Source organism: Aulonocara sp. 'chitande type north' Nkhata Bay, linkage group LG12, assembly GCF_057382095.1.
Source record: "Aulonocara sp. 'chitande type north' Nkhata Bay isolate Kocher_YH1m ecotype deep benthic linkage group LG12, A_spYH_male_GT1.1, whole genome shotgun sequence".
NCBI classification, from domain to species: domain Eukaryota; kingdom Metazoa; phylum Chordata; class Actinopteri; order Cichliformes; family Cichlidae; genus Aulonocara; species Aulonocara sp. 'chitande type north' Nkhata Bay.
Window position 1 is genome coordinate 27,737,755 of NC_141355.1, and position 23,656 is coordinate 27,761,410.

Below are 23,656 nucleotides of genomic sequence, written 5' to 3' on the forward strand. Positions count from 1 at the left end.
CGTGACACGTGAAACAAAGACAAAAGGAGAACATATAACATTTGTAGGGGGATGATGAAATAAACATAATATAAACCAAATTCAAAACAATGTATTCATAATTTATAATAAATATTACAAAACTTTTTTTAACATACAGATTCCATGTTTGTGCAGTCTTGTTTGGATTGGCCCACCTGTTGAGGAGTAGTAGGAGTAGGAGTAGTAGGGGCGACCATGGCGCTGGGGGTTGGGAAGCGCATCTGTAACCGGAAGGTCACCGGTTCTCTCCGGGCTCTCTGTCCTGGTCGTTGTGTCCTTGGGCAAGACACTTCACCTACCGCCTACTGGTGTTGGCCAGAGGGGCAGATGGTGTGATATGGCAGCCTCGCTTCTGTCAGTCTGCCGCAGGGCAGCTGTGGCCACAACTGTAGCTGCCTACACCAGTGTGTGAATTTGAGAGTGAATGAATAATGGAATTGTAAAGCGCTTTGGGTGCCTTGAAAAGCGCTAAATGCAATCCATTATTATTATTATATAAAGACCTACACATACACATAATCACACGCATAATGTGATCATTAGAGTAACATTTTACAGTGTCCCAGTTATTTCTTTATATGTTGATTGTTATTTTTAAATAAGTGTATCACCACATGGACATTATCTATGATTTTCAGATTTCAGGTAATCTTGGATTGCATAAGAAATACAAAAAACAGAACTTCATTGTCATAAGTAGCTCATCTGGCTTACTGTGACTATTGTCTATAACAATTTACAAGGTATTGTAATCCGTGAAATACAGAAAGAAAGCGATATAGTAGGCTTCCTTGTCATTGTGGCTATATTGCACAAACTAATCAGGATGAAAATCCAGTGAGAACAATAAATGTGACCTCGAGCTTGACCGTGAGCACAATATGGATGAAAATCCACTAGGTGATCAAATCTGACCAATACTCCAGGAGGATTAGTGAATCTTGTCAGCTGTGGATGGACAGATGACGGACACCTAGCCAAGGCATGACTTTATCGGTCATGCTTGTCTTATTAGTGAAGATACTTTAACAAGTGGGCAATATATTTGTCAACTAAAAAAAACCTCCACTTTAATATCGTCCTGATTTTTCTTTTTCTTTTAGCTGCTCCCTTTGGGGGTCGCCATAGCAGCTCGTCTGCCTCCATCTCACCCTATCCCATATAAATACAGGCCATTTTACCATTTATATCCCTAGCATCCTCCTTTGTCAAGCCAGACCTCACACACCACACAGAGCCTGTTTCAGATACTCCCTCTCCTCTGCATTCCTGATTCTAGACCTTCCACTGTTTAATAACATCTTGATTGCTTAATTTAAAATCCAATACAGTGGTGTACAGAGGCAAGTTTGGAAAGATTGTGCCGTTTTCCAAAATGTGTGGACCCACTGTATGCTGTTACAGATCTGTCTGTGATATGTTGTCCAACACGTGTAATTCAGATAGCTTACAGTTCCATAAATGAAATGTTTTTTCTAAATTAAAATGACTCCAAATGACACACGGATCAGATTAGTTCTCAGCATTTTAGGCAGTTTATTTGAAAAACACATACAAAAAGATCATATACAAGACAATAAATAAAAAAGAGACAGAACAGTTTGGGTTAAGCTATGCAACTTTTTGCATCATCATTAGTAATAAATACAGTACAAAATCCACCCAGAGTGAATCTAAAGATTTTCCACAATATTCACTGATCATGTTATTCTTCATTATGATTTAGCTATTGCTTTCATATTATTGATACATACTTCTACTTTTCTATAAAATACTCAAGATCATAAAACATTGCGCGGTTACAGCAAAACAGCAGTGTGTTGTACAAAGATGGCCACTTCCCTTTTTCACTGGCAGGTTAATAATCAACATTTTTTCAGCAGCAAAGAAACATCTGAAATATTCAAGAAGGTACAGCATCATATTAAACACATCTACAGAGCTACTCCCACATACACATAGGAAAACCTGAGAAGGACATGCATTAAAAAGCTTGTGCTTTAAGTTCTACTGTTCATTCCGGTTCATCAGCTTGAGTTAATACTATGGCTACTGTCCAGTTCGCTCTGGAGTTATGGGGTACACTGTGGAGGGCACGGGGTAAGGCCAGTGAGAGCACGAAATGAAATCATAATAGTAAGACCAGCCAGCTTCATTCCAATCCAATATATGTTATAATAATTTGCAGGATTAGTAGAGTATTAATAAGAAATGCACACCGAAAACGTAGTTAGCTTATTATACCCAGGTGTAAAACATCTATATTGTATAACCACAGTACACCAGAAGTTTGCTCAATAAGATCAATGGCTCAAGTTAGCATGTTAGATATACGTTCCATAATCCCACACAAAGCAACTGCCAGCAACAAATAATACAGCTTGTAATGTGGGTCGTAAAGAGAAGCACTAAATTGAGACCCAGATATGATTTATATTGTGGTCAACTTAAAACGTGGAAAAACGAAAATAAATGTGACTGATTATGACAACAGAAGCGAGCTAAGACAAAAAACAAAAAAAAAAGGGCTGCACCCTGACATCTGCTTTGCATCAAAGCAGGGATGATGTCTAGAAAGTAAAACATTTATTAAAAAAGAAAAATCGAGAGATGATATGAATGGAATGTAATCCAGATCAACAGCACCATGCTGGCTAGAAAAAATGTGTCGGGGGAAACAACCCCAGTCGATTTTTCAACAAGTTTCTTTTTTTTTTTATCTCGCCTCCGAAAAAAGAAAACACAGACGGCATGCAAAAGCATCCCCACCGACCAATGCATAATGAGGTATTCTTTTTTTAATATTTTGTGTTATTTTAAATAAATATATTGATTAAATTGCAAAGTTATGAGATAGAGACATTAAATATTCCACCACGATAGCTAGCTAGCTACAGTTAGTAATAAATAATGATTGTTAAATACTTAAGGCATCTTTAATCACAGCATTCTATGTGAACTAGCAAACCTCCATTTTCATCCATCTGTAGTTTTTTGGATGGAGGTTTCATACGAAAAGAAAGGAAAAAAAAAAACAAACGAAAAAAACAAACGCAACACAAACAGTCAAGTTACCCTCCAATAATACACAAGGAAGCATGAAAATATTTAACTGAACTGGAACACAAACTCTAGGACAAGAAGAACCCACACCACCAAAACAAAAAAAGAAAAAAAAAACAGGCAACTCCATATTATAGTGCATTTACAAAACACAAGCTACATTAGAACAACAATAAATATGTTTTTGCAGCATTGCAGCTTTTTCTTCACTATGGTTAAAGTGGACAAGGACTCGGCATATTAGTACCATGTCCAGATTGGCATGTGAGCAAAACAAAAAGAAAAAGAAGGAAGAAAGAAAAGTGTACAGGTAATAAAAAAGAAAGAACGAAATGGCAGGGAAAAAAAGACAATTAAAACAAAATTAATGTTAAGAACAATTGTTTGGTATTTTTCAAATGGATGGCTTTTTCTCCCTTTCACCCTCCTTCAAGTGAACTACGCCAACATGGTTCATGCATGATATAGAAAAACAGCTTCTATCACTGAACGTATCACAGTTGTTCTAGCAATACCATACACTACGACCATGGGGGGAGAGGGGGTGGGGACAGTCATACACATTCTAGCACATATCACAGGCAAACTAGTTTGTATTGTCCCTGTAACACCAGAAACAGTCTTTTTTTTCTTCTTTTTTTGTTTTTAAATCAAACAGTGGGAGCAACTCAGATTGAAATGAAAGGAGCCGATACACAACAGAGGCCATTCACTGGATATAGAAATCACGTGTGCTTGTTCGATAGGCAATAAGGTTCTGGTGATAGGTAATACAAATGTCAGGTACTCTGATGGCAAGACTCAGGCACTGCATCCTCAAGCCCATGCCGGCCTCTCATGATCACGAGCGTGACCATGACCATGAGCGAGGCCACAGAGAGGAGTTGCTGTTAGACACGGATCCACCGGCAGCTCTTTGAGTCCTGTTAGGAGCGCAATGCTTAGCTGGTCGGTGATCAGTGTCTAACGGCAACTTTGGTCTACTCGGGATGAGTGGGGAAGGGTGCGGGGGAAGGAGTGGGGAAGGGGGTATCAGGTGCATTCTTGTCCTCCTCTATGAATGAGTGGGATCATCAGAGTCATAATATACGGTTCACATGCACAGACACAGTCCCTGTTTCTACTGCTCCACAATATTAACGACACAGCCCAAGCCTGCCATACAGCATGCACATCAGAGGCCTCTGCTCTAGATTATAGAGGCCCGACTACGACACTACACAGATCACTGGAAGCCATGCCTGCAGTTAGCGTTTTTAGCATCAACTCTGATGGCATCTACTAACTGTAAATCCAAAACCATGTTAGACAAGAAAGAGGGATTTTTGGCCTTTTTACATGACTAGCTCTTTCTCTGGTTGCCTACGATTAAACACACTGAATATTCTTACTGTTAGAGCTGTATTCACCCTCTCTGTAGGTTTTATTTTTCACAAACATATTTCTCAAAAGGCTTTTGCTTGCTACACAACACTGTTACTCTGTAAATACTTATTCAGTACTATACTCCATTACACCACAAGCGTTCAGCTACAAGAGTTCACACCAAACAACCTCATGCTAATCATTTGATAATGTTCTGTACAGATGTGCTGAGGGCTTGGGCAGAGTGCAGCTTCAAGGATTTTTCACAGGCCTGGGGAGAGGGATGGGGCAAAGGGTTTGGTTATAGTGGCAGAGAAATGGCCTTGATACACCACACTGAGCTGGGGAGGTTGGTCGTCAGAGTACCCTTTCTCTTGGCGGCTGTATGGAGAAATGTACACAATCTGACAGAACTGTGTGAAGCCTCAGCACATCTGTCCATACACGTCCACTCCTACCTTTAACATCCAGCCAAGTCCATTAAACCGAACCTCAGTCCAGGCGCCTATCTGTGCATCAACCCCCCCGTCCCTCGTTGCGTTGTAGGTGAGTGTGCTTTGTTGATCCCTCTGTCACAGCTGTCTCAGAAGGCAGGCTCGTTGAGTGATGCAGAGGGGAAGAGGGGTGTTTGGCAGAGCCTCTCCCCCTGGAGGGAGGGCAATGGAAAATTAACAAGACCAAGATCCATAGCTGCAGAAGTCAACAGGAGCTATCAACTGTCGGGGGTCAGCTGAGTCTCAATGTCCACTCTGCAGATGGGGCATTTCCTGCTGGTGGCCAACCACTGGTCCACACACGCCTGGTGGAAGAGATGCATGCAGGGTAATCTCCTGAGGAGACAGGAGAGACAAGGTCAGGAATTTAAAACAAGCGTAAAAGCGTCCTTCCAAAATGTCAAGCTGTGTAATAATCCCAGAGGTTTACGGTATAAGTGGCTGATTGATCACCAAATCTAGACAAAAGTCATTTTTCCTGGAAAAAAGAACATTCACAGAAATGTTGATTGCACACCACTGCTTTCTATTTTACAACCACAACATAATCAGCACGTCTTGAGAAGATGTTAAAGAGCAATTGCAGTGAAAGTTTTTTCACAGTGTGCCAATTACTTGCTTTTAAAGTAAGTGATTACACTGCAAGATTATTTACATACAAAATCTGAATTTCCTAATGTTTTCTAATGCATTTACTTATGCAGCTGAATGAAGTTGTTTTTTTTTCATCTGTCTACAACAGCTGTTAAAGTTAAATTTGATATTTCACTAATTGTTAAAGAAAAAATACCAAAAAACACAGAGCTGCTGCTTCGTCAAGGTGAGAATTTGCTGTTTTTCTTCACCAATGAGTGAAAGTAACTAAAGCTTTTTGACAATACAAGCACACCATTTTCTCAAATAACAAAAACAAAACTATAAATGGACATTTGTATGATTTTTTTTCCTCTTTACACCTTTTTTTACACTCTTAGGTTGAATAATATTTAATATTAAACATTTAAAGGTGGTTTCCTGCTTGATGTGAACCCAGAAGTGACAACAAGCTTCATCCTTCAGCTCAACTAACAGCTGGATAAAACAACTGTTGTTGCTCTGCTTTGTTACACAAACTTCACGGTCTTTAAGGCTTCCACATGCGTATGATTCATAGGTCTGTCATACCCAGGAATCCATTTGTATCCAGAATAAATCCAGCCATTGGACTATGATTCACGTTTGACATCTGAAAGCAGCTCACATTTGACTTTCATATGTGGGGGGAATAAGCTTAAAATGAACGTTGTACGTCATAAGGAGGAATTCTGTGTTTGAGGTACAATAATGATATATTTACTGTAGGTGTTCCCTCATATCAAATCACCCGATATGTATTTTAGGACCACACGTGCCACGATTTGCTTGTGTCATAAATAATGGAGGATTTTCAACATAAACCAGAGCAAACGTAACACAATCAAGCTGAGATGTTGGGTGTACGCTTTATTTGAATAGAATTAAAGTCTACTACCATATCACAGCTCCATCCCTCCCTTAAATGCAGAAGATTCTGTTTATTCTTGCCTCTTTTCCGCCTATTCAGTGGGTAAAATAATATGCTCTGTCACTTCTGAACACATCACAACACCGGACACACATCAAAAGATTTTGCGAGAAGCTAATGCTGCCCGCGGGGAGGGTTTTTAAGATGAGGTGCTGGGAGAAATCCAGTGATGGGATTTTAAGACATGAAGCTTTTTAACTTAGGTGGCAGAACCAGTTTAGGGTTTAGAAATGCTTAGATCCTGTGTCTTTATATCCAGTTTATGGGAAAGAAATGTGGTTAAGGATAAATTAGTAAATTAACCTCTGAGGACTAATCATCCTGAAAAGCATTTACCCTGACAGGCTTTGGGAGAAATTGTTTTTTAGAGGGGTAACTAAACCCAGTTGTCTGTGAGGGTAATGCAATTAGTTTTGTAGGTATTAATATAGTCATGAACCCAAGTTAAGGGACACATTTAAGTTTAGTTAGGAGATGAGCAAAGTAATTCAGATTCCTCCTGAGGGGGACATGAATGTGTAAATTGAAATTCAATGCAATGCATCCAAATCCACAAATCAACCTCAACCTGCTGTTACAGGCACTAATCATCTAACTGAACCACAGTGGCACATTCACTGAATGACAAACAGACTGATAATGCGATACTATTTCAGGATGTGAGAAACAAATACATCCTTCTAGGAAAAAAAGCGCTTTTATGCGCAGCCTACATCAACATCTGCATAACCAACCAAAGAAAAAGCAGTACCTGACATCCTCGCCATCCTCCAGCATCGACAGACATATGGTGCATTTTTCATCGGTGTCAAGCTCCTCATCATCCAGACACATCTTCAGGTCCTGTGGTATTCTCTGCACAGAAAACCACACAAGAGCAAACACACTTTAATTACTGAAGTGTGCAGTGTTTATGCCACAGGGGTCTCTGAGTCAGCTCAGGCAGAATAAAAAAAAGTCTTTGAATTATACTTCCCAGAAAAAAATAGACATCAAGATGGAAATGACTCAATTACTCCTGCTCACTCAAAATGTACCAAATAATCTTGCATTCTGAGTATTTGGGTCATATTTGGCATAGACGTTTCTTTAAATTCATTCCACATACATATCTGCAGACAGCTAGATGAGTCATCCAGCGCCTTGAACTGTGAACACTGCAGCCCTGTCTCACTAATCTGGCAACGAAAATTAGTTTGACCTTTGAACTACAGTGACAGACGTGACCTTCATTCCACTCTCGTCTTTGCTCTTTGATCCTTTCAACCTGCTGCTGCCTTTCGCTATCCCTTTCTTTCGCATCTTCAGTTCTTCCCCTTTACCGTACCACATCAAAAAGGTATATTTAATCCAGCAAGGAGCTAAAGAGTCTCCAGCCCTACCTTTTTGTACTTGTGGGGGAAAGTGAATCTCTCAATGGTGGTTTGGACCGCTCCACGGTTTACGCTGCCCAGTCTGTCCTCCAGCTGCAGAAGCTCCTATGAAAAAAATCCCAGTTGCCTTTAAAGGAAGGACCTTTCTGTATTTTGCCACTAAAATAACAGAAATAAATATGCACAATAAAAAGATATTAAAGTGTGTAATGTAATCAAATCGGTGCCTTAAGGAACAGGACACCTTGCTTGAAATGAAAACAAATGACATGAGATTAAAGGCAGCTGGACCATTTAAAGCATCTGGAGCCCTGGGTAATTGGAAATAAGAAAATCAGCTACCACTCAAGCCTATCCAGAGATTGGTCACAGAGAAAACAATGATAAATTAGTGTAGACTGGTGCGTCTGCTGAGGAGAGCGAGGAAATAGGCGCACAAACCTCATAGCTCTCTCTAACTGCAGATGCGTGGCGGGAGGGGTTGAGACTCTGCAGAGCCAGCAAGTGCAACTGGGGATATGGGTAGTTTCTGATCTCATGGACAACCTAGGAGATGACAGATAAAAGAAGCTAGCGTCAGCTTTGCAGCAGAAATCAGAAAGAACAATAGGGACACGGGTCATCCCCGGTTGCTGGGTGTTGAGATTAATCTCAGAAACCAGGAGAAGAGTCGCCGTGAGTTCATCGAGATGAACATGATTGATCGTATGGAGGCAGAGGGGAGCTCACCACTTGCGTTGAGGCATTGTTTCTAGGGAAGTGGTGCATCCTAGGAGAGGTCAAGTAGTGCTGATAGTGCTGCGGCAGCGGGTGGATGTGATACTGGTGGGGGGGAAGCCCAGCGTCCACACTTAGATCCCTGGACAGAAACGGAAAAAACAAATCAGCCAGTGGAACACTGCGAGGTCTCTGGAACACTGAGCTTCGATAACAGCAGACTTGTGTACTTCTGTAGCTGCTCAATGGGTAAATCTTTTAAACGGTGAGATTGTAATATGATTTTTAAAAAATATATATATCCCCATACCAGGTCAGATACAGCAAATTTGATTACATGAAAATTGGTTATCATGCAAGCAAATGTGTGAGAGTTGATATTATAAAAGTAATCAATACACATGGACCAGCAGAAGGTAAGTGGACAAATGGCTGTAGCACACATAGCTAAAATTAAGCGATGAGCTACTTAAATAAATACATTAAGAAGAAGTTTGGGAACTTCTTGATTTTTTGGGTCATTATTTTGTGTTTGTTTTTTGTTTTTTTGGTCTTTATAATTTGTACTCTGTGATTTCACTCAAGACTCCCATTGACAAGAGTGCTACAACAGCAATTTATTTGCTTTCAACTCTTCATCTTGAACTCATTCATTCAAATCTAAAATGTGTCTGTAACTGACATTTATCTTAAATGGTCTAAAGATGAGCTGGTAAAAAATGCTTTCACATTACGAAATAAGGTGTCTGTTGATGTTTCCTCTAAAAAAAATAGCTTTTTGCATCTGTGGCGCTGCATGTGTCATTGAGAGAGATGCACTGCTTACCAGTCTGTGCCCTCAGCCAGGTAGCGGGGCTGCTGAACCACAGGCTGCGGAGGGACATGGAGGGGGGGAGCAAACTCATAGCCGGGTCGCAGCCTGTGGGGTTGGTGAGGAACTCTCTCTGGGGTCCGTCTACTAAGACAAATAACTAAGCATTTGAAAACATCCTGGAAAATAAGAGTTTATCATTTAAATTTAAAATGTCACTGCACAACTCCAGTAGTTACCAACGAGGTGCTTAAACTAAATATTTTGCCTTTTCCTCTCTATTATTTTTTTTGTACCATAAAGCTGTGTGGATACCTGGAGGGTGGCAGGATGTGTCGGTGCTGGGCCTCGAGGATCTGCTGCTGGAGGAGGTATTGCTGGTGTAATGCCTGAGGTAGGAAGGGAGGGGCAGGGATGTCCTGGAACTGGGGAGCGGGCAAAGGGTTGAGGGGCGAGTGGAGCGGAGGGCCGTGTTGGTGGCTGGGCGGGGCCAGGTGGGGGTTAATGCCTGACTGTGGCTGCCCTGGGTGGGGCATGGGGAAGTCCATGGGCAGCGGGGCCTGAGGACCTAACTGGAAGTGCCGGCAAGAGGTAGCATGGCTGTGCTGCTGCTGCTGTTGTTGCTGTTGCCGGTTGAAATGGGATCCTGTGGAGTATAAGGAGAAGTTGTCAGGTACCTGAGGGGGGAAATTAGATGGAATTAATAGTAGGTGAAATGTGGTGTCACTGTGTGTGAGATATAGCATGTTAATGAAGCCCTACCTCTTACCTAGGGTGAAAAATACTTCTGTGGGGGTGGGAAAATGATGGTTACCACAAGTACCATGAGAATGAAAACCATTTTTGGTGCTCCACACAAAGCGCAAGCGTTCATTTCTTTAAATGCATTTCCAGCCCCTGGATCGACTCCTCGTCTTCACAGACAAAGGAACTGGATCAGAACAGAAGAACCGTACCCCTATACAGATATCGACGTAGCTCAGTTCTTGTAAATTCTGCAGCTGACAGCAGGTCAGTGCACTCAGAAGTAAACCATTATTACCTCACTGCCTGTAAGAAATACATTAAACTGTTTCTCTGCCAAGTCTCTATCTACACAACTGTAAAGAACAACCTGTTCCATATAAAAAAATTAAACTAGACATTAAATTCACATTATAAATGTGCTCTACTGAAATCAGCTGTCTCTCTGTGTTATACACTTCCAGTAAAGCTCTGCTATTCTTCTCCCATATGAACATTCAGGAGTTGACAGGAAATAGCTTGAATGCTTTTTTTAACTCTCTCCAACCACAGCTATTTGGCAACTGCAGCGAACAGACTGCTGTCGAGACTTGACAAGGAGTGGAAAATAAAGACATAGGCTAGCTTGTGCTGTGTTGCAATATGGTTTTAATACCCTGGTTAAGCTTAAGGAGACCTTTTTGTATCATAGTGGGACTGAGAATAATTAAATTTAGCTTTGATCAGATTTTGGGGGGAGGGGATCTCTGCCAGAGGGAACCACAGTTATGCTCTGCCATGTCTGACTTTTAAACAGTTTCTTATAGAAGTGCAAAAGACAAGACTACTTTGCTCGTAAACACTTGATTTCTCCAAAAAAATAAATAAATAATAATTTATGAAGAAAAAGGCAAAGTCTACATTGCATTTACTCGGAGCACGCTTGAAAATTGCAGTTTGAATTTTAAATACAGGAAAGACAAGCAGTGTAGCTTTCCAGATTTCGCATTTCAGCTTGACAGTTTGTCAGCGTAGCCGAGCAAACAAGATATGACCTTGCTGCCGTGGGTCAAAGGCTCAGAGTCTAGACTGCAAGTAGCACACTGCGTTTTCAAGCGTCTCAGTGAGAACGATCACCATGAATGACAGCAGATAGACTCATTCAGGGCCCTGCGATGAAGTAAGCGTGGAAATCGTCTATCTTTGTCACAGCAGGAGAGGAGGTGGGTAGGTGGGTTGGTGGGGACAGGGGTGGAGGGAGGGGAAGGAGGGGGGGAGCAGATAGGGGACAAGGGAGAGGGAGGACAATAAATGGAAATCAGCAAGAAGCACACTGAAGGTTAGGAAAAACACTATATTCTTTATTGAAAAATATTAGTATTTGTGGAATTTGTGTTTTCTTTCTTGTTTGTTTGTAATAATAGTATAACTCCATGCAACAAAAATAAACAACATACACTGAAGGCAAGGCCCACCATGCTCCATATAGGGTTAAAAAGAACAAAAGCGGCATCCAATGAGCAGACGTGTTGGCTACAGCACATGATTTCAGTACAGCAGGGTACATCTTTTCTACAGAAAGATTACATTGGATTTTTCACTAGTCAAATGTAGAAAAAACATAAACAAAAAATTATGAATCATAAATGTGACCATGCATTGAAAGTACTATTACCAGAACAAAAGGTAAAGAGAAACCACAACCAAACAATAAAGACGTTATTACTAATAGAGGATCTCTTTAGCAGTGCAGGAAAAATAGGCATCCCTGTGAAATGGATAGCATTTTGGTCTTATGTTAGTGGGGTAAATTGAGAAGTGATGAACCACCAGTGAGCATGTTTTCCTACTTAAACGTTTAGAGTTTCAGATGCCTGTAAAAGGGCAAAACAGGCCCTGACAATTCAGTGTGATTCAAAGCTTGAAATTTGCAAAAAGGGAACAAAAGGATTACACAAAAAAAATGGAGACAGTTATGGCAGGTTGTTGTGTGGAGGTGCAGTGTACCTTCAGTCATTTCAAGTGACATCGCCACTGATTTAAATGTTACGTTTTTAACAGTAAAAAATGGCATGCGCGTGGTCCCAATTTGCATGCTTTAATTTATTTATTTGTTGTTGTTTTTTCAATCGCAGGTCACTTTAATCATGTACATTGCACCTTGTGTGAAGAGAAGAAAAAGATGAGCCAAATTCTGGTGTTCAACAATGCAGTGCAGTATTTGAGATCATGCAAAATGTATCCACTTTACAGGAATTTACAGCATGTTGTCTATCAAGACTGGATGGGAGGTACACAATGACATTCAACTGATCTAGAAAAGAGCTAAAAATGTTTACTCAGTGCTACAGCAATTTGACAGAAAAAAAGACCAAAAAAAAGGTGCTCTGTCCTAGGTGTTAGATATTGTTTTAGTCTGTTTAACATGGAAAGTCTATGGCTGAGTACATCTTGGGAAAGGGGGGGGTGCTTTTTTTAATACCAATGTCGTCTTCTGATGGAAAGAGGAAATGAAGAAGGGATTCACAATACAGCTAAATGCAGAGAACAGGCAGAGGCCACGCCACACCACACAGCAGCAGATGATCATTAGCTACACAATGGGGGGGGACGACAAAGATCTGATAAATGCAGAATGTAGAGCCAGCCTCCATACTATGAAACAGGGAAATAAGAACAGAAATAAAAGCACAATGAAAATCACTGATGCCACTGTTGTGAAATTAATGTTGCACTGTAGCTTTATCATTGTTTAACTGATACCCCACACTCGATTCTTTTTCTTTTTGCAATTCGGCAGCTTCAAACAAACAGCTGCTGAATTGCCAATTAGCAAATGAGAGAAAAGGGCGACGGATACACTGATAGCCCGGAATTAAAGGCTCCCGGTCGACTGGCCACTTATCGATTAGCACACTGGCCAATTGAGAGGGGTAATAATTGTAATAACTACTGGAATCACGGTGGAAAAAACGGCGAGCGTTAGCAGAAGCAGATGATCTTCAAATGACATCATCCGTGCACAGATAAGCTGACTGGCTGGACAGGCTACGTCTATTTTGCGGTATTTTTCTTTACAGCACAAACACGGTAGTTTCGAGGAAACGTTGAATATTTTTCTTAAAACCTCACAAATAAAAATGCACCGCACGTTAATAAAGACGTCTTTTTATGTAGGAATGTGTTTCTTTTTCTTTTTTTTACATGAGGCATTTTGGCCGCATGTCGCGTGCATGTGCAAGCCTTTGTGAGAAATGTTTCAAGAAATAGTCTGAGCCCAAGAAGCCAGTTAGCTTATCTGTAGCAACGAAGTTAATTTTTAATTCGCTGTATTTGCACCTAGCAAACCTTATAATTCGGTGCCTTATATTAATCTGCGACGGATGCGAATATAAAGCGTTATCGCGTCGGCAAGCAATTTGACCATTAATTTCATGCTAGCTAACGGGAGCTAACCCAACGGCGGAGCTCGAGCTAGCTAGCCCAACAGCTGCAGTGAATATTAAGATAAACAGGGCACATGTTTTGGATCGATATGAATATTAATACCGTACCTCTGTTTCTTACTGAGCCGAATACAGGAAGAACCAGATATCCGACATGCACTAACACCATCCTGGGATCCTTATTTTATGATTCCGCTGGGTTATTTGGAGATATACAGTGGTAGTAGCCCATGCGGATCTACATTCAGGCGGCTGGTTGTTGCTGGCTGGCTGGCTTGGCTAAACACTACAGGCGAACCAAACCAAATGACTGTCTGACTCGCCTGGTTGTCGTTGACAAAAGCAGACATGTCATTTGTTCTACGGAGCAAAAGAGGGCGATGTTGCAGCGCTACATGCCAAAGCTGCAGCTATCTCTGGGTTAACCTATCCGACCTTGCAAAGTTAATCTTTATAGAAACAATGTAAACACATTAACAGGCTTAAAAACGCAAACGGCACATTGAAGTAACTTGTAGTCTTGACTTTAAATAATGAAATCTTCACTTAAGGACCACTGTTGTTTATTAATGTATGTCCGCAACATTAGCAGACTCACTGGAAACCCATTTGAAAGAAATGGTAGAATATACATATAAAAATAAACGCATTAGAGGCAAAGATGTCCTGGCTAGATGCGCTAAGGCCTACATTTCCCATGATTCAACGCAATTGCTCTTTTCTTAAGCATTCGCAGAGAGTAGGAAATAATCAAAAATATGATTTCCCTGTTAGCAAAAAAAAAAAAAATCACACTAAGGTACCCTCAACTCGGAAAAGCAAGTTAATAGATAAGATAAATAAGTACGTATAAGAATGTTATCGCGTGCACTTCAATATACTCACTGGCCGATTTGTTTGGTTTTGTTTAGTTCCCTGTTAATGTAAATAATCAGCCAATCACATGGCACCAGCTCAAGGCACTGACCTGCTGAAGTTCAAATAGAGCATCAGAATGGGGGAGAAAGCGAATATAAGTGACTGTGAAAGCGGCGTGGTTGCTGGTACCAGATGAGTTGGTATGAGCATTTTACAAACTGCAGACGTTATGGGATGCCTTGTTGATTTTAGAGGCCAGGGGACTATGTTCTGGCTGCTTTGAGATTATAGGAAGGCAACAGTAACTCACATAACTGATGGCTGTTATCAACAGGAGCTTTCATTGTACTCAAATGGTCTCCACATTCACCAGATCTAACTCCACTAGAACACTTTTGGGATGTGGTAGAACCAAAGATCAACTAAAGTAAAGCATTATCTACTATTATACTGGGAACTGCTTTTGACTGGTTGTTTAAAGGCATTAAATTAAAAGAGAGGATTATCTTCACATGCATCGAAAATATATATGCATATAAATGCACTAAATTCAGAACAGCAATGTACCAAATCCCAGTCTGTTTTGTTAGTTGTGCCTTGCTGTTATGCTTTATATTTCTCTTGTTTTTTATACGTCCCTCTTACTTGTTTATATTTCTCCTGTTTACTATTTATTCCTGCTGTCTACTATTTATATTTTATGTTGGCACAGTTGGTGCAAAGCACCCACAGTTGTACATCTTTTTTTTTCTTTTTGCCATTTTCATTTAAGTTAAGTTGGTTTGCACAAAATAATGTTTTTATTTTGTGTAACGTATAATTTCCGCGTCAGTAGGGGGCACCGATGAGTATTAAAGTGGGAACCAGGACCAGAGTCGCATTAATAGAAGAAGAGTTCATTCAGCCATTACATTCACTCACAGGCAGGTCGGAGCTGCTAACAGTTGAGGACAGGTCATTAGCAACCCGAGAAAATGCTATCCGTTAGAGTTGCAGCAGCTTTGGCCAGAACCCTGCCTAGAAGGGCTGGATTCGTAAGTACTTTAACCAAGCAAGTTGCATTTATTAAGAATATTGCAGTAAGTTTATTTAATATCCGTGCGAGCATTTATGGGCGTGAAGGGTAACGTTAATGCCGCAGGCCGCTAGCTAACCTGTCACCGGCTTACGAATACCCTTCTAATAAGCCCTAGTTAATAATCGATGCTAAAAGTCTTGAAATTGGATGTTTAATCGTGTTTTTTTTTAATGTTGCCCTTGTGAAGTGACTGATTTCGTCCTGTAGCACTAAATGTAGCACTCAAGCTAATGCTAGCTGTCAGCTAACAGCTCATTCAGCCACGCTTTGAAGGTCAGAAAGCCTGACAGCGCAACTCCTCTCCGCTGCACAAACTTACATTTGCCTCACTGCAAGAAGCGCAGTTGTAATCCTTATTTAAATGTCTCTTAACTTTCATTTGCGCTCAACTTTTAATTAAGTGCTTGTTATTGAATCCAGGTGTCAAAGACTATTCCGGCCGCCTGCGTTGGGGTCAACCACCTCCACACACACAGACCATGGCTGCAGAAGACAGGTGAGAAAGTCAAAAACAACAGACCAGAAACTTCATCCTGTACAATGCAGGGCATCTCATAAAGGCGACTTATTAAAATAATTGGTTCTGCTATGCCGGTGAAACTGCTGTGTAATCCCTGTGTGTACGTCTAAGAACACCTTATCTTAGAAAAGGCATCATCAGTGTTTGGTGTTTGAGACCCACATAACTCTTCATTCTAATTATGTCATTTAGAAATTTAAACCATGCATATTTTCATTCTTTGGTTTTGTTTTTGTTTGTTTTTTGGTAAAAGCACATTGAGGTAACAAAATTAATCCTTTTTGCAGCATAAAACCATGAAGGTTTCACAACTGTTTCTCAACTGTTCCTCTACTTCTAAGTGTTTCAATAGATTATTGGGGAAAGCTTTTCCAGTCATTTTAACATCCAGTTGTATTTATTTTTTGACATTTTGTCTTTCACAGGCACAGCCGAGGTGTCCTCCATCCTGGAGGAGAAGATCCTGGGAGCTGACACCTCTGCAGACCTGGAGGAGACAGGGCGTGTGCTGTCTATTGGTGACGGTATTGCCAGAGTGTATGGACTGAGGAATGTCCAGGCAGAAGAGATGGTGGAATTTTCCTCTGGCCTGAAAGTAAGTCCAAAGGCACAAGGTTTCTCTCCAACCTGCATATCTTTTATATATAAAAATGGTTAAAGAGGAGCGCACCGTGGGTTTGTCTTGTTGAACAAAATTGTGAAACTAAAAAATGCTAACAGTTTCAATTCAGTGATGTTATGTTTTTTCAAGAAACCATATTTATTATCCTCCAGGGCATGTCTCTGAACTTGGAGCCTGACAACGTTGGTGTTGTGGTGTTCGGTAATGACAAGCTGATCAAGGAGGGCGACATCGTGAAGAGGACCGGTGCCATTGTGGATGTTCCTGTGGGAGAGGAGCTGCTTGGCCGTGTAGTGGATGCTCTGGGAAATGCCATCGATGGGAAGGTAATTTAAAAACCTTTAAAAAATAATTTTTTGTTTTGGATTGTGACATTCAAGTTGATTAACTAGGGCCTTTTTAAAGAACTCATCACCAGACATTATCTTGTAGAGCAGCTAGATTACCTATTAATCAGCAAAATTGCCAGTTTAAGTTTTCATAAATGACCTTGTCTCTCATTAGTAAGCATCCACGAGTTATTTGGACCAGTGACGAAATCTTGCCTTTTTTTTTTTTTTTTTTTTTTGGGGGGGGGGGGGTTTGTTTGGTTCTTTTTGTTTTTCTACCTATTCATGACTAGTTCAGTAATTAAATGGCAGTCATCGCAACATGACTTTTATTTCCCACCATTATAGTACTTGCAACCATTTTGATGTTGAAGTTTGCCTTAAATTGACATTCTCTCTCACTCTCTCAGGGTCCTTTGGGCTCCAAGGTCCGTAGGCGTGTGGGTCTGAAGGCCCCAGGTATCATCCCCCGTATCTCTGTGAGGGAGCCCATGCAGACTGGAATCAAGGCTGTGGACAGTCTGGTGCCCATTGGCAGAGGCCAGCGTGAGCTGATCATTGGTGACAGACAGACTGGGTAATTATCAAAATTCACAGATGGTTTTTAACAGTGGTTTGGTCTTGATAGGAGAGCTGTAGATGAGTGGAATATTTTTTTTAAGTTCAATATTCCACATTCCAGCAAAACTGCCATTGCCATCGACACAATCATCAACCAGAAACGCTTCAATGACGGAACTGATGAGAAGAAGAAGCTGTACTGCATCTATGTTGCCATTGGACAGAAGAGGTCTACTGTGGCTCAGCTGGTGAAGAGGCTGACTGATGCCGATGCCATGAAGTACACAATCGTGGTCTCTGCCACTGCCTCTGATGCTGCTCCGCTGCAGTACCTGGCTCCATACTCTGGCTGCTCCATGGGAGAGTACTTCAGAGACAACGGCAAGCATGCCCTGATCATCTATGATGATCTGTCCAAACAGGTGAGGATTTGCAGATGAATCTGCAAACTTTATTCATCACTAAAGTTTAGCATGTTGTGCAAATGTCACTATTATTCTCAAATTGAATAATTTTCTTTCTCCCACAGGCTGTTGCCTACCGTCAGATGTCCCTGCTGCTCCGCCGTCCCCCTGGTCGTGAGGCCTACCCAGGTGACGTGTTCTACCTGCACTCCCGTCTGCTGGAGAGAGCTGCCAAGATGAACGACAATTTCGGTGGTGGCTCCCTCACCGCCCTGCCTGTCATTGAGACTCAGGCCGGTGACGTGTCTGCCTACATCCCCACCAACGTCATTTCCATCACAGACGGACAGGTTTGTTTGAAAAGTGTTCGGAGCTGATGTTTATCTGTTCATGTTTTGTATTGCACCTCTGACTTCTCCATGTCGTCGTCCCCCCCCCCCCCCCTTTAGATCTTCCTGGAGACTGAGCTGTTCTACAAGGGTATCCGCCCAGCTATCAATGTGGGTCTGTCTGTGTCCAGAGTAGGCTCTGCTGCCCAGACTAGAGCCATGAAGCAGGTAACATCTGGCTGACCTCCTTTTTAAATGTATTCAAGAATAAGAATTGCATATAATTCAGCCGCAGGGCTAAAATCTTAGGTTCTCTCTCATTTCATATTTTCCTAACTTTATAGGTGGCTGGTACCATGAAGCTGGAGTTGGCCCAGTACCGTGAGGTGGCTGCCTTCGCCCAGTTCGGCTCTGACTTGGATGCTGCCACCCAGCAGCTCCTTAACAGGGGTGTCAGACTCACTGAACTGCTGAAGCAGGGCCAGTACTGTGAGTTACTATTATTATTTTTATTTCGCTAGAAATCCTCAGGGTATTGTACAGTGCAACTAACTGTCTTTAATGGTTCTTCCAGCTCCCATGGCCATTGAGGAGCAGGTAGCAGTCATCTATGCTGGTGTCAGGGGTCACCTGGACAAGATGGAGCCGAGCAAGATCACAAAATTCGAGAAGGCTTTCTTGCAACACATTTTGAGCCAGCACCAGGACCTGCTTTCCAACATCAAGTAAGAAGAAAAACAAATCTGTATGTTTGAGCCTTTAAAAACCAAAATTGTTCAATCTGATCTCATCCGTTTTTCGTTTCAGGGCTGATGGCAAGATCTCAGAAGCATCAGATGCTAAACTGAAGCAGATTGTACTGAACTTCCTGTCCAGTTTTGAGTAATAGCACTTCGATTGATCTTCAGTGAGCTAACTGTCTGTGTCCCCATTCTGCTTATATATGTGAACACACTGAAGGCCAAAACCTCCATGTACAGATTTGTCCAAATAAAATTTTACAACCCTGCGGTGGTGTAAAACTCTTCTGATTGTTTGGTCAGTTTGGAGTTCAAGTTGGTTCCCTCTAAACAGTTTTCAGTTTGACGAGAACAAAAGCAAACATGTTTTGAATAGATCTATTTAAATATATCGAAATGGAGAGGGTGATACTGCACATAATGAATTCATGAATGCTGTTTACTGTAAGTCGTTCTTAATAGGAGCATCATATTAAAAGGGGCTGATAAATGAGTATAGATTGACTTAAATGATTTTCTCTGCTGGTTTCAGAACTTGGAGGGAAATGTAAGCCCAGTTTCTCAACTGTAGGGGGAAAATGCTTAAATAAATTCAGTGACGCTGTCATGAATCAGATCCCTGAGTACTGTCTTATGTTGAGAGATTGAAGAGACAATGTTTGTCTGCCTGGCTTAAATCAATACTGCATTTTTACAGCTCAACGTGTATTTATGCAGTTTTTAAATCTCAACAAATGACTACTTAAAGGAGCTGCAACAACAAAATGTTTCATTGTGTATTGACTTATTCTTTGAAATGAAAGTTCCTCACAAAAGGCAGTGCCTTCTAGCTATGCTTTTTCTTAATAAGCTATGTCAGTGGGAGAAATGAAAAGTGGTAAATCTACATAGGTTTCTCTTCATGTCCAGCAGGTGGCCATAAAATCTTAAATACTGCTGCTAATGAGGCTAAGAGGTGGTTTACCACTAGATCTTAGCTGTTGGCATTGTTGACCTGGAGTACAAAAGAATTGTTAGAAATTACAAGATCATTGTTTATGATGTAAATTAAAACAAATGCAATGATTCGTGTATCTCATAAACCAAATTTTATTCACTGTAAAATATGAAACAAGTGTTTAAACTAACACATTACTAACACATCTGAAGAAAGTTGGGACACAAGGCTGAAAAAGTAAGTGAAGTAGAAGGAACATTTCACAGCTAATTAGGTTAACTGTTAGCAGGTCAGTACTACCTAGTGTAATACCCAGTATTATTGGGTATTTTAAAAAAAGCATCTTAGAGAGGAAGAGTGAAGACTTTTACTATCTCATCATTTACAATTACATCATTTAATATCATCAAAGGGCTCTGAGAATATGGAGAAATCTATGTAGGCAATGGACAAGTTCAAAAATCAGTGTTGGATGTCTGTGACCTTCAGGTGCTCAGACAGAACTGCATTAAAAAGCCATGATTCTGTCATGGAAATCACTGCATGGGCTCAGGAATCCTTCAAGAACTCAGTGTCTGTGAACACAGTTCTCCATGCCATCCACAAATGCAGGTTAAAGGTCTTCTGTACAAAGAAGTACCCATATTTGAACATCCAGAACACCACCATTTTTTCTGGGCCAAAGCCTATTTAAAATGGACTGAGGCAAACTGGAAAACTGATCAGGTGGAAAAAAATAAAATAAAATTCATTTTGGAAAACATGGACGCCACATCTAAACTGAAGCAACGAGTCACCATCCAGCTTATCAACTTTCCAAAAAACCTGCATCTCTGATGGTATCAGAGTGACCAGATATCCCTATTTATGTGTTAAAAAACAATTCAGTAAGATATGCCGTTTTAATTGTTAAGTTAGATATGGACAACTCTCAGCACTGTCCCACACAATTAGTGCTTTCCCCAATCGATGCTGAAAACTATGTACAGGTAGAGCAATATATGGACCCATCCAGATGATGTTGTTTTATTTGCATCTTTTACCAAGACAATGCTAAACTGCATACTCTAGCAGCAGGGCTTCACTGTAGAACTGTAGGCAGGCTTAACAGGCTAAACTGGTCTGCCTGCAGTCCCAGTATGTTATCAGTTGACAACATGTGATGCAGCATAAAACAAAAATATAGAATAGAATAGAATAGAATAGAATTCAACTTTATTGTCATTGCACATGCACAGGTACAGGGCAACGAAATGCAGTTTGCATCCATCCAGAAGTGCTTTAGTGATATAGATATATTACAATATATATTAGCAATAATATAGATATGTGAGTATATTACAGAAATGGGTCTATTATGGTATGTTATAATGTACACGGTATGAAGTATGTTGTGAATATTCTATAACTATAAGTATGTACAGGCTGTAGTGAGTACAAGCTATGTACAGGATATGAACAGGATATAAATATGAAAAACTATACAGAATATGAAATAAATAACTTTACAGAATCTGGGATATACAGCTATACAGAAATGGGAACTATGCAAGTTGTAAACAGTTGTAGGATTAAAGATTATCGAATGTACAGAATGATTATTTACACAGAGCTATACATTAGTGCAGTTAAGATAAGTGAGGGTGTAGATAGTTTCTACAGAGGCTATATAAAGTGCTAGTGGTTGTGAGTGGTGGTTCAGTCCATGTTATTATTGTGTTTGAGGGTACAGTTGTCCATTGTGGGTGTGTGTATGTTCAGTCCATGAGTTTAACGTGGGTCAGATGTCAGGAGGCAGAGTTCAGGAGTCTGACAGCTGTGGGGAAGAAGCTGTTCCGGTACCTGGTGGTCTTAGTCCGGAGGCTCCTGTGGCGCCTCCCAGAGGGCAGGAGGGTGAAGAGTCCATGTGATGGGTGACTGGGGTCTTTGATGATTTTCCCAGCCCTTTTCAGACACCGCTTCCTGTAGATGTCTTTTATGGCAGGAAGTGGTGCTCCGGCGATGCGCTGGGCAGTTTTCACGACCCTCTGCAACGCCTTCCGGTCCGAGGCAGAGCAGTTCCCGTACCAGACTGTTATACAGTTGGTCAGGATGCTCTCGATGGTGCAGCGATAGAAGTTCACCAGGATGTCTGAGGACAGGTGGTTCTTCCTCAGGGTCCTCAAGAAGAAGAGGCGCTGGTGAGCCTTCTTGACCAGCTTGGAGCAGTTGGTCGTCCAGGTGAGATCCTCGGAGATGTGGACTCCCAGGAACTTGAAGCTGCTCACACGCTCCACAGCCGTCCCCTTAATGTGGATGGGTGGATGTGGGTCAGCATTCCTCCTGTAGTCCACGATGAGCTCCTTGGTCTTCTCGGTGTTAAGCAGCAGGTTGTTTCTGTCGCACCACTCAGCCAGACGATCCACCTCCTCCCTGTAGGCGGCCTCATCGTTGTCACTGATGAGGCCAATCACCGTGGTGTCATCTGCAAACTTAATGATGGTGTTGGAACCATCAGCAGGTCTGCAGTCGTGGGTGAAGAGGGAGTAGAGGAAAGGGCTCATCACACAGCCTTGTGGTACACCGGTGTTCATTGTGATGGTAGATGAGCAGCGGTTATCCAGCCGGACATGTTGGGGGCGGTTGGTCAGGAAGTCCAGTAACCATTTGCAGATGAGGGAACTGATACCCAGGTCTGTCAGTTTCCTGATGAGTTGTGAGGGGTGGATTGTATTGAATGCTGAACTGAAGTCTATAAACAGCATTCTGGCGTAGGTGTTGTTGTTGTCCAGGTGTGAGAGGACAGAGTGCATTGCGATGGAGACTGCATCCTCTGTGCTCCTGTTCCGGCGGTATGCGAATTGGTGGGGGTCCAGGGTGGGGGGGAGACAGGATTTGAAGTGTGCTAGGACCAGTCGCTCTAAGCACTTAGTGATGATGGGGGTGAGTGCTACTGGGCGGTAATCATTGAGGCAAGATGGGTTGGAGTTTTTGGGTATCGGGACGATGGAGGTGGATTTGAAGCAGGCCGGTACCACAGCGTGGGCCAAGGACAGATTGAATATGTCTGTGAGCACTCCTGCAAGCTCCCCAGAACACGCTCTGAGAACACACCCGGGGATGCCATCAGGGCCTGCAGCCTTGTGGACATTGATCCTGCTCAGCACCGCTCCTACATCGGTGGGGGAGAGAGTCATAGGTTGGTGGTCTGGCGTCATGTCTGCTTTGGTTGTGGTTGTGGGGTTCCCTCGCTCAAAACGAGCATAAAAGTTGTTGAGCTCGTTTAGGAAGGAGACATCAGAGGATGCGGGAGAGGGTTTGGTGGTCCTGTAGTCTGTGATGGTCTGACAAAGAACCCAGGACTGTTGAGCAGCTAGAATCCTGTGTCACACAGGAATGGGACAGCTTTCCTCTCCCAAAAGTCCAGCAGCTGGTCTTTCCAGACATTTCTGGACTGTTGTTAAAAGAAGAGGTGATGCTATGAAGGGTAAACACAGTCCTGTCGCAACTTTTTTGAGACATGTTGCTGCCATCAAATTCAAAGTGGCCTTATTTTTCCTTTAAAATGTTACATTTTCTCAGTTTAAACATTTTTCTAGGTTCTATTGCAAATAAAATATGGGTTTATGATCCTCGAAAATCATTGCATTCTGTTTTTTATTTACATTTTATACAGCGTGCCACCATTTCTGGAAGTGAGTTAAATTTTGCAGCTGATCGGAAAGTTAAAAAGTGCTAACGTG

General features: G+C 41.6%; 2 protein-coding genes across 7 annotated transcripts; one reads left to right on the forward strand and one right to left on the reverse strand.

Annotated features, from left to right (window-relative positions):
* Positions 1-1,528: 1,528 nt before the first annotated feature.
* ark2cb (arkadia (RNF111) C-terminal like ring finger ubiquitin ligase 2Cb) lies at positions 1,529-14,450 on the reverse strand. Of its 6 annotated transcripts, XM_086314764.1 has the most exons (9): positions 13,665-14,060; positions 10,157-12,765; positions 9,703-10,033; positions 9,403-9,534; positions 8,589-8,718; positions 8,301-8,405; positions 7,869-7,964; positions 7,238-7,341; positions 1,529-5,279 (listed from the first exon to the last, which is right to left on the reverse strand). In XM_086314764.1, exons 3-9 carry the CDS (start codon positions 9,933-9,935, stop codon positions 5,162-5,164), a joined length of 918 nt encoding a protein of 305 aa, XP_086170890.1. In that variant the 5' UTR covers positions 9,936-10,033; positions 10,157-12,765; positions 13,665-14,060; the 3' UTR covers positions 1,529-5,161. The 6 variants fall into 6 exon arrangements, with proteins under 6 accessions (XP_086170890.1, XP_086170889.1, XP_086170888.1 ...); XM_086314763.1 differs by lacking the exon at positions 10,157-12,765 and having other exon boundaries at positions 9,403-9,531; positions 13,665-14,450; XM_086314762.1 differs by lacking the exon at positions 10,157-12,765 and having other exon boundaries at positions 13,665-14,449.
* Positions 14,451-15,292: 842 nt separating this feature from the next.
* On the forward strand, positions 15,293-19,266 carry LOC147317619 (ATP synthase F(1) complex subunit alpha, mitochondrial-like). The gene is made up of 11 exons (XM_086314757.1): positions 15,293-15,448; positions 15,913-15,988; positions 16,438-16,607; positions 16,787-16,960; positions 17,374-17,540; positions 17,646-17,946; positions 18,054-18,278; positions 18,378-18,485; positions 18,602-18,746; positions 18,832-18,982; positions 19,065-19,266. Exons 1-11 carry the CDS (start codon positions 15,389-15,391, stop codon positions 19,141-19,143), a joined length of 1,656 nt encoding a protein of 551 aa, XP_086170883.1. The 5' UTR covers positions 15,293-15,388; the 3' UTR covers positions 19,144-19,266.
* The last annotated feature ends 4,390 nt before the right edge of the window (positions 19,267-23,656 follow it).

Bases quoted from the DNA above. Each gene is read 5' to 3' on its own strand.
- LOC147317619 (XM_086314757.1), top strand. From the start codon at position 15,389: ATGCTATCCGTTAGAGTTGCAGCAGCTTTGGCCAGAACCCTGCCTAGA. The intron at 15,989-16,437 runs GTGAGAAAGTCA...TGTCTTTCACAG, and splicing joins ACCATGGCTGCAGAAGACAG to GCACAGCCGAGGTGTCCTCC. The intron at 18,983-19,064 runs GTAAGAAGAAAA...TTTTCGTTTCAG, and splicing joins GACCTGCTTTCCAACATCAA to GGCTGATGGCAAGATCTCAG.
- ark2cb (XM_086314759.1), bottom strand. From the start codon at position 10,133: ATGCTATATCTCACACACAGTGACACCACATTTCACCTACTATTAATT. The intron at 7,965-8,300 runs GTTTGTGCGCCT...TTTTTTTCATAG, and splicing joins CAGTTAGAGAGAGCTATGAG to GAGCTTCTGCAGCTGGAGGA. The intron at 7,342-7,868 runs GTAGGGCTGGAG...TTTTCTGTGCAG, and splicing joins TCCCCCACAAGTACAAAAAG to AGAATACCACAGGACCTGAA.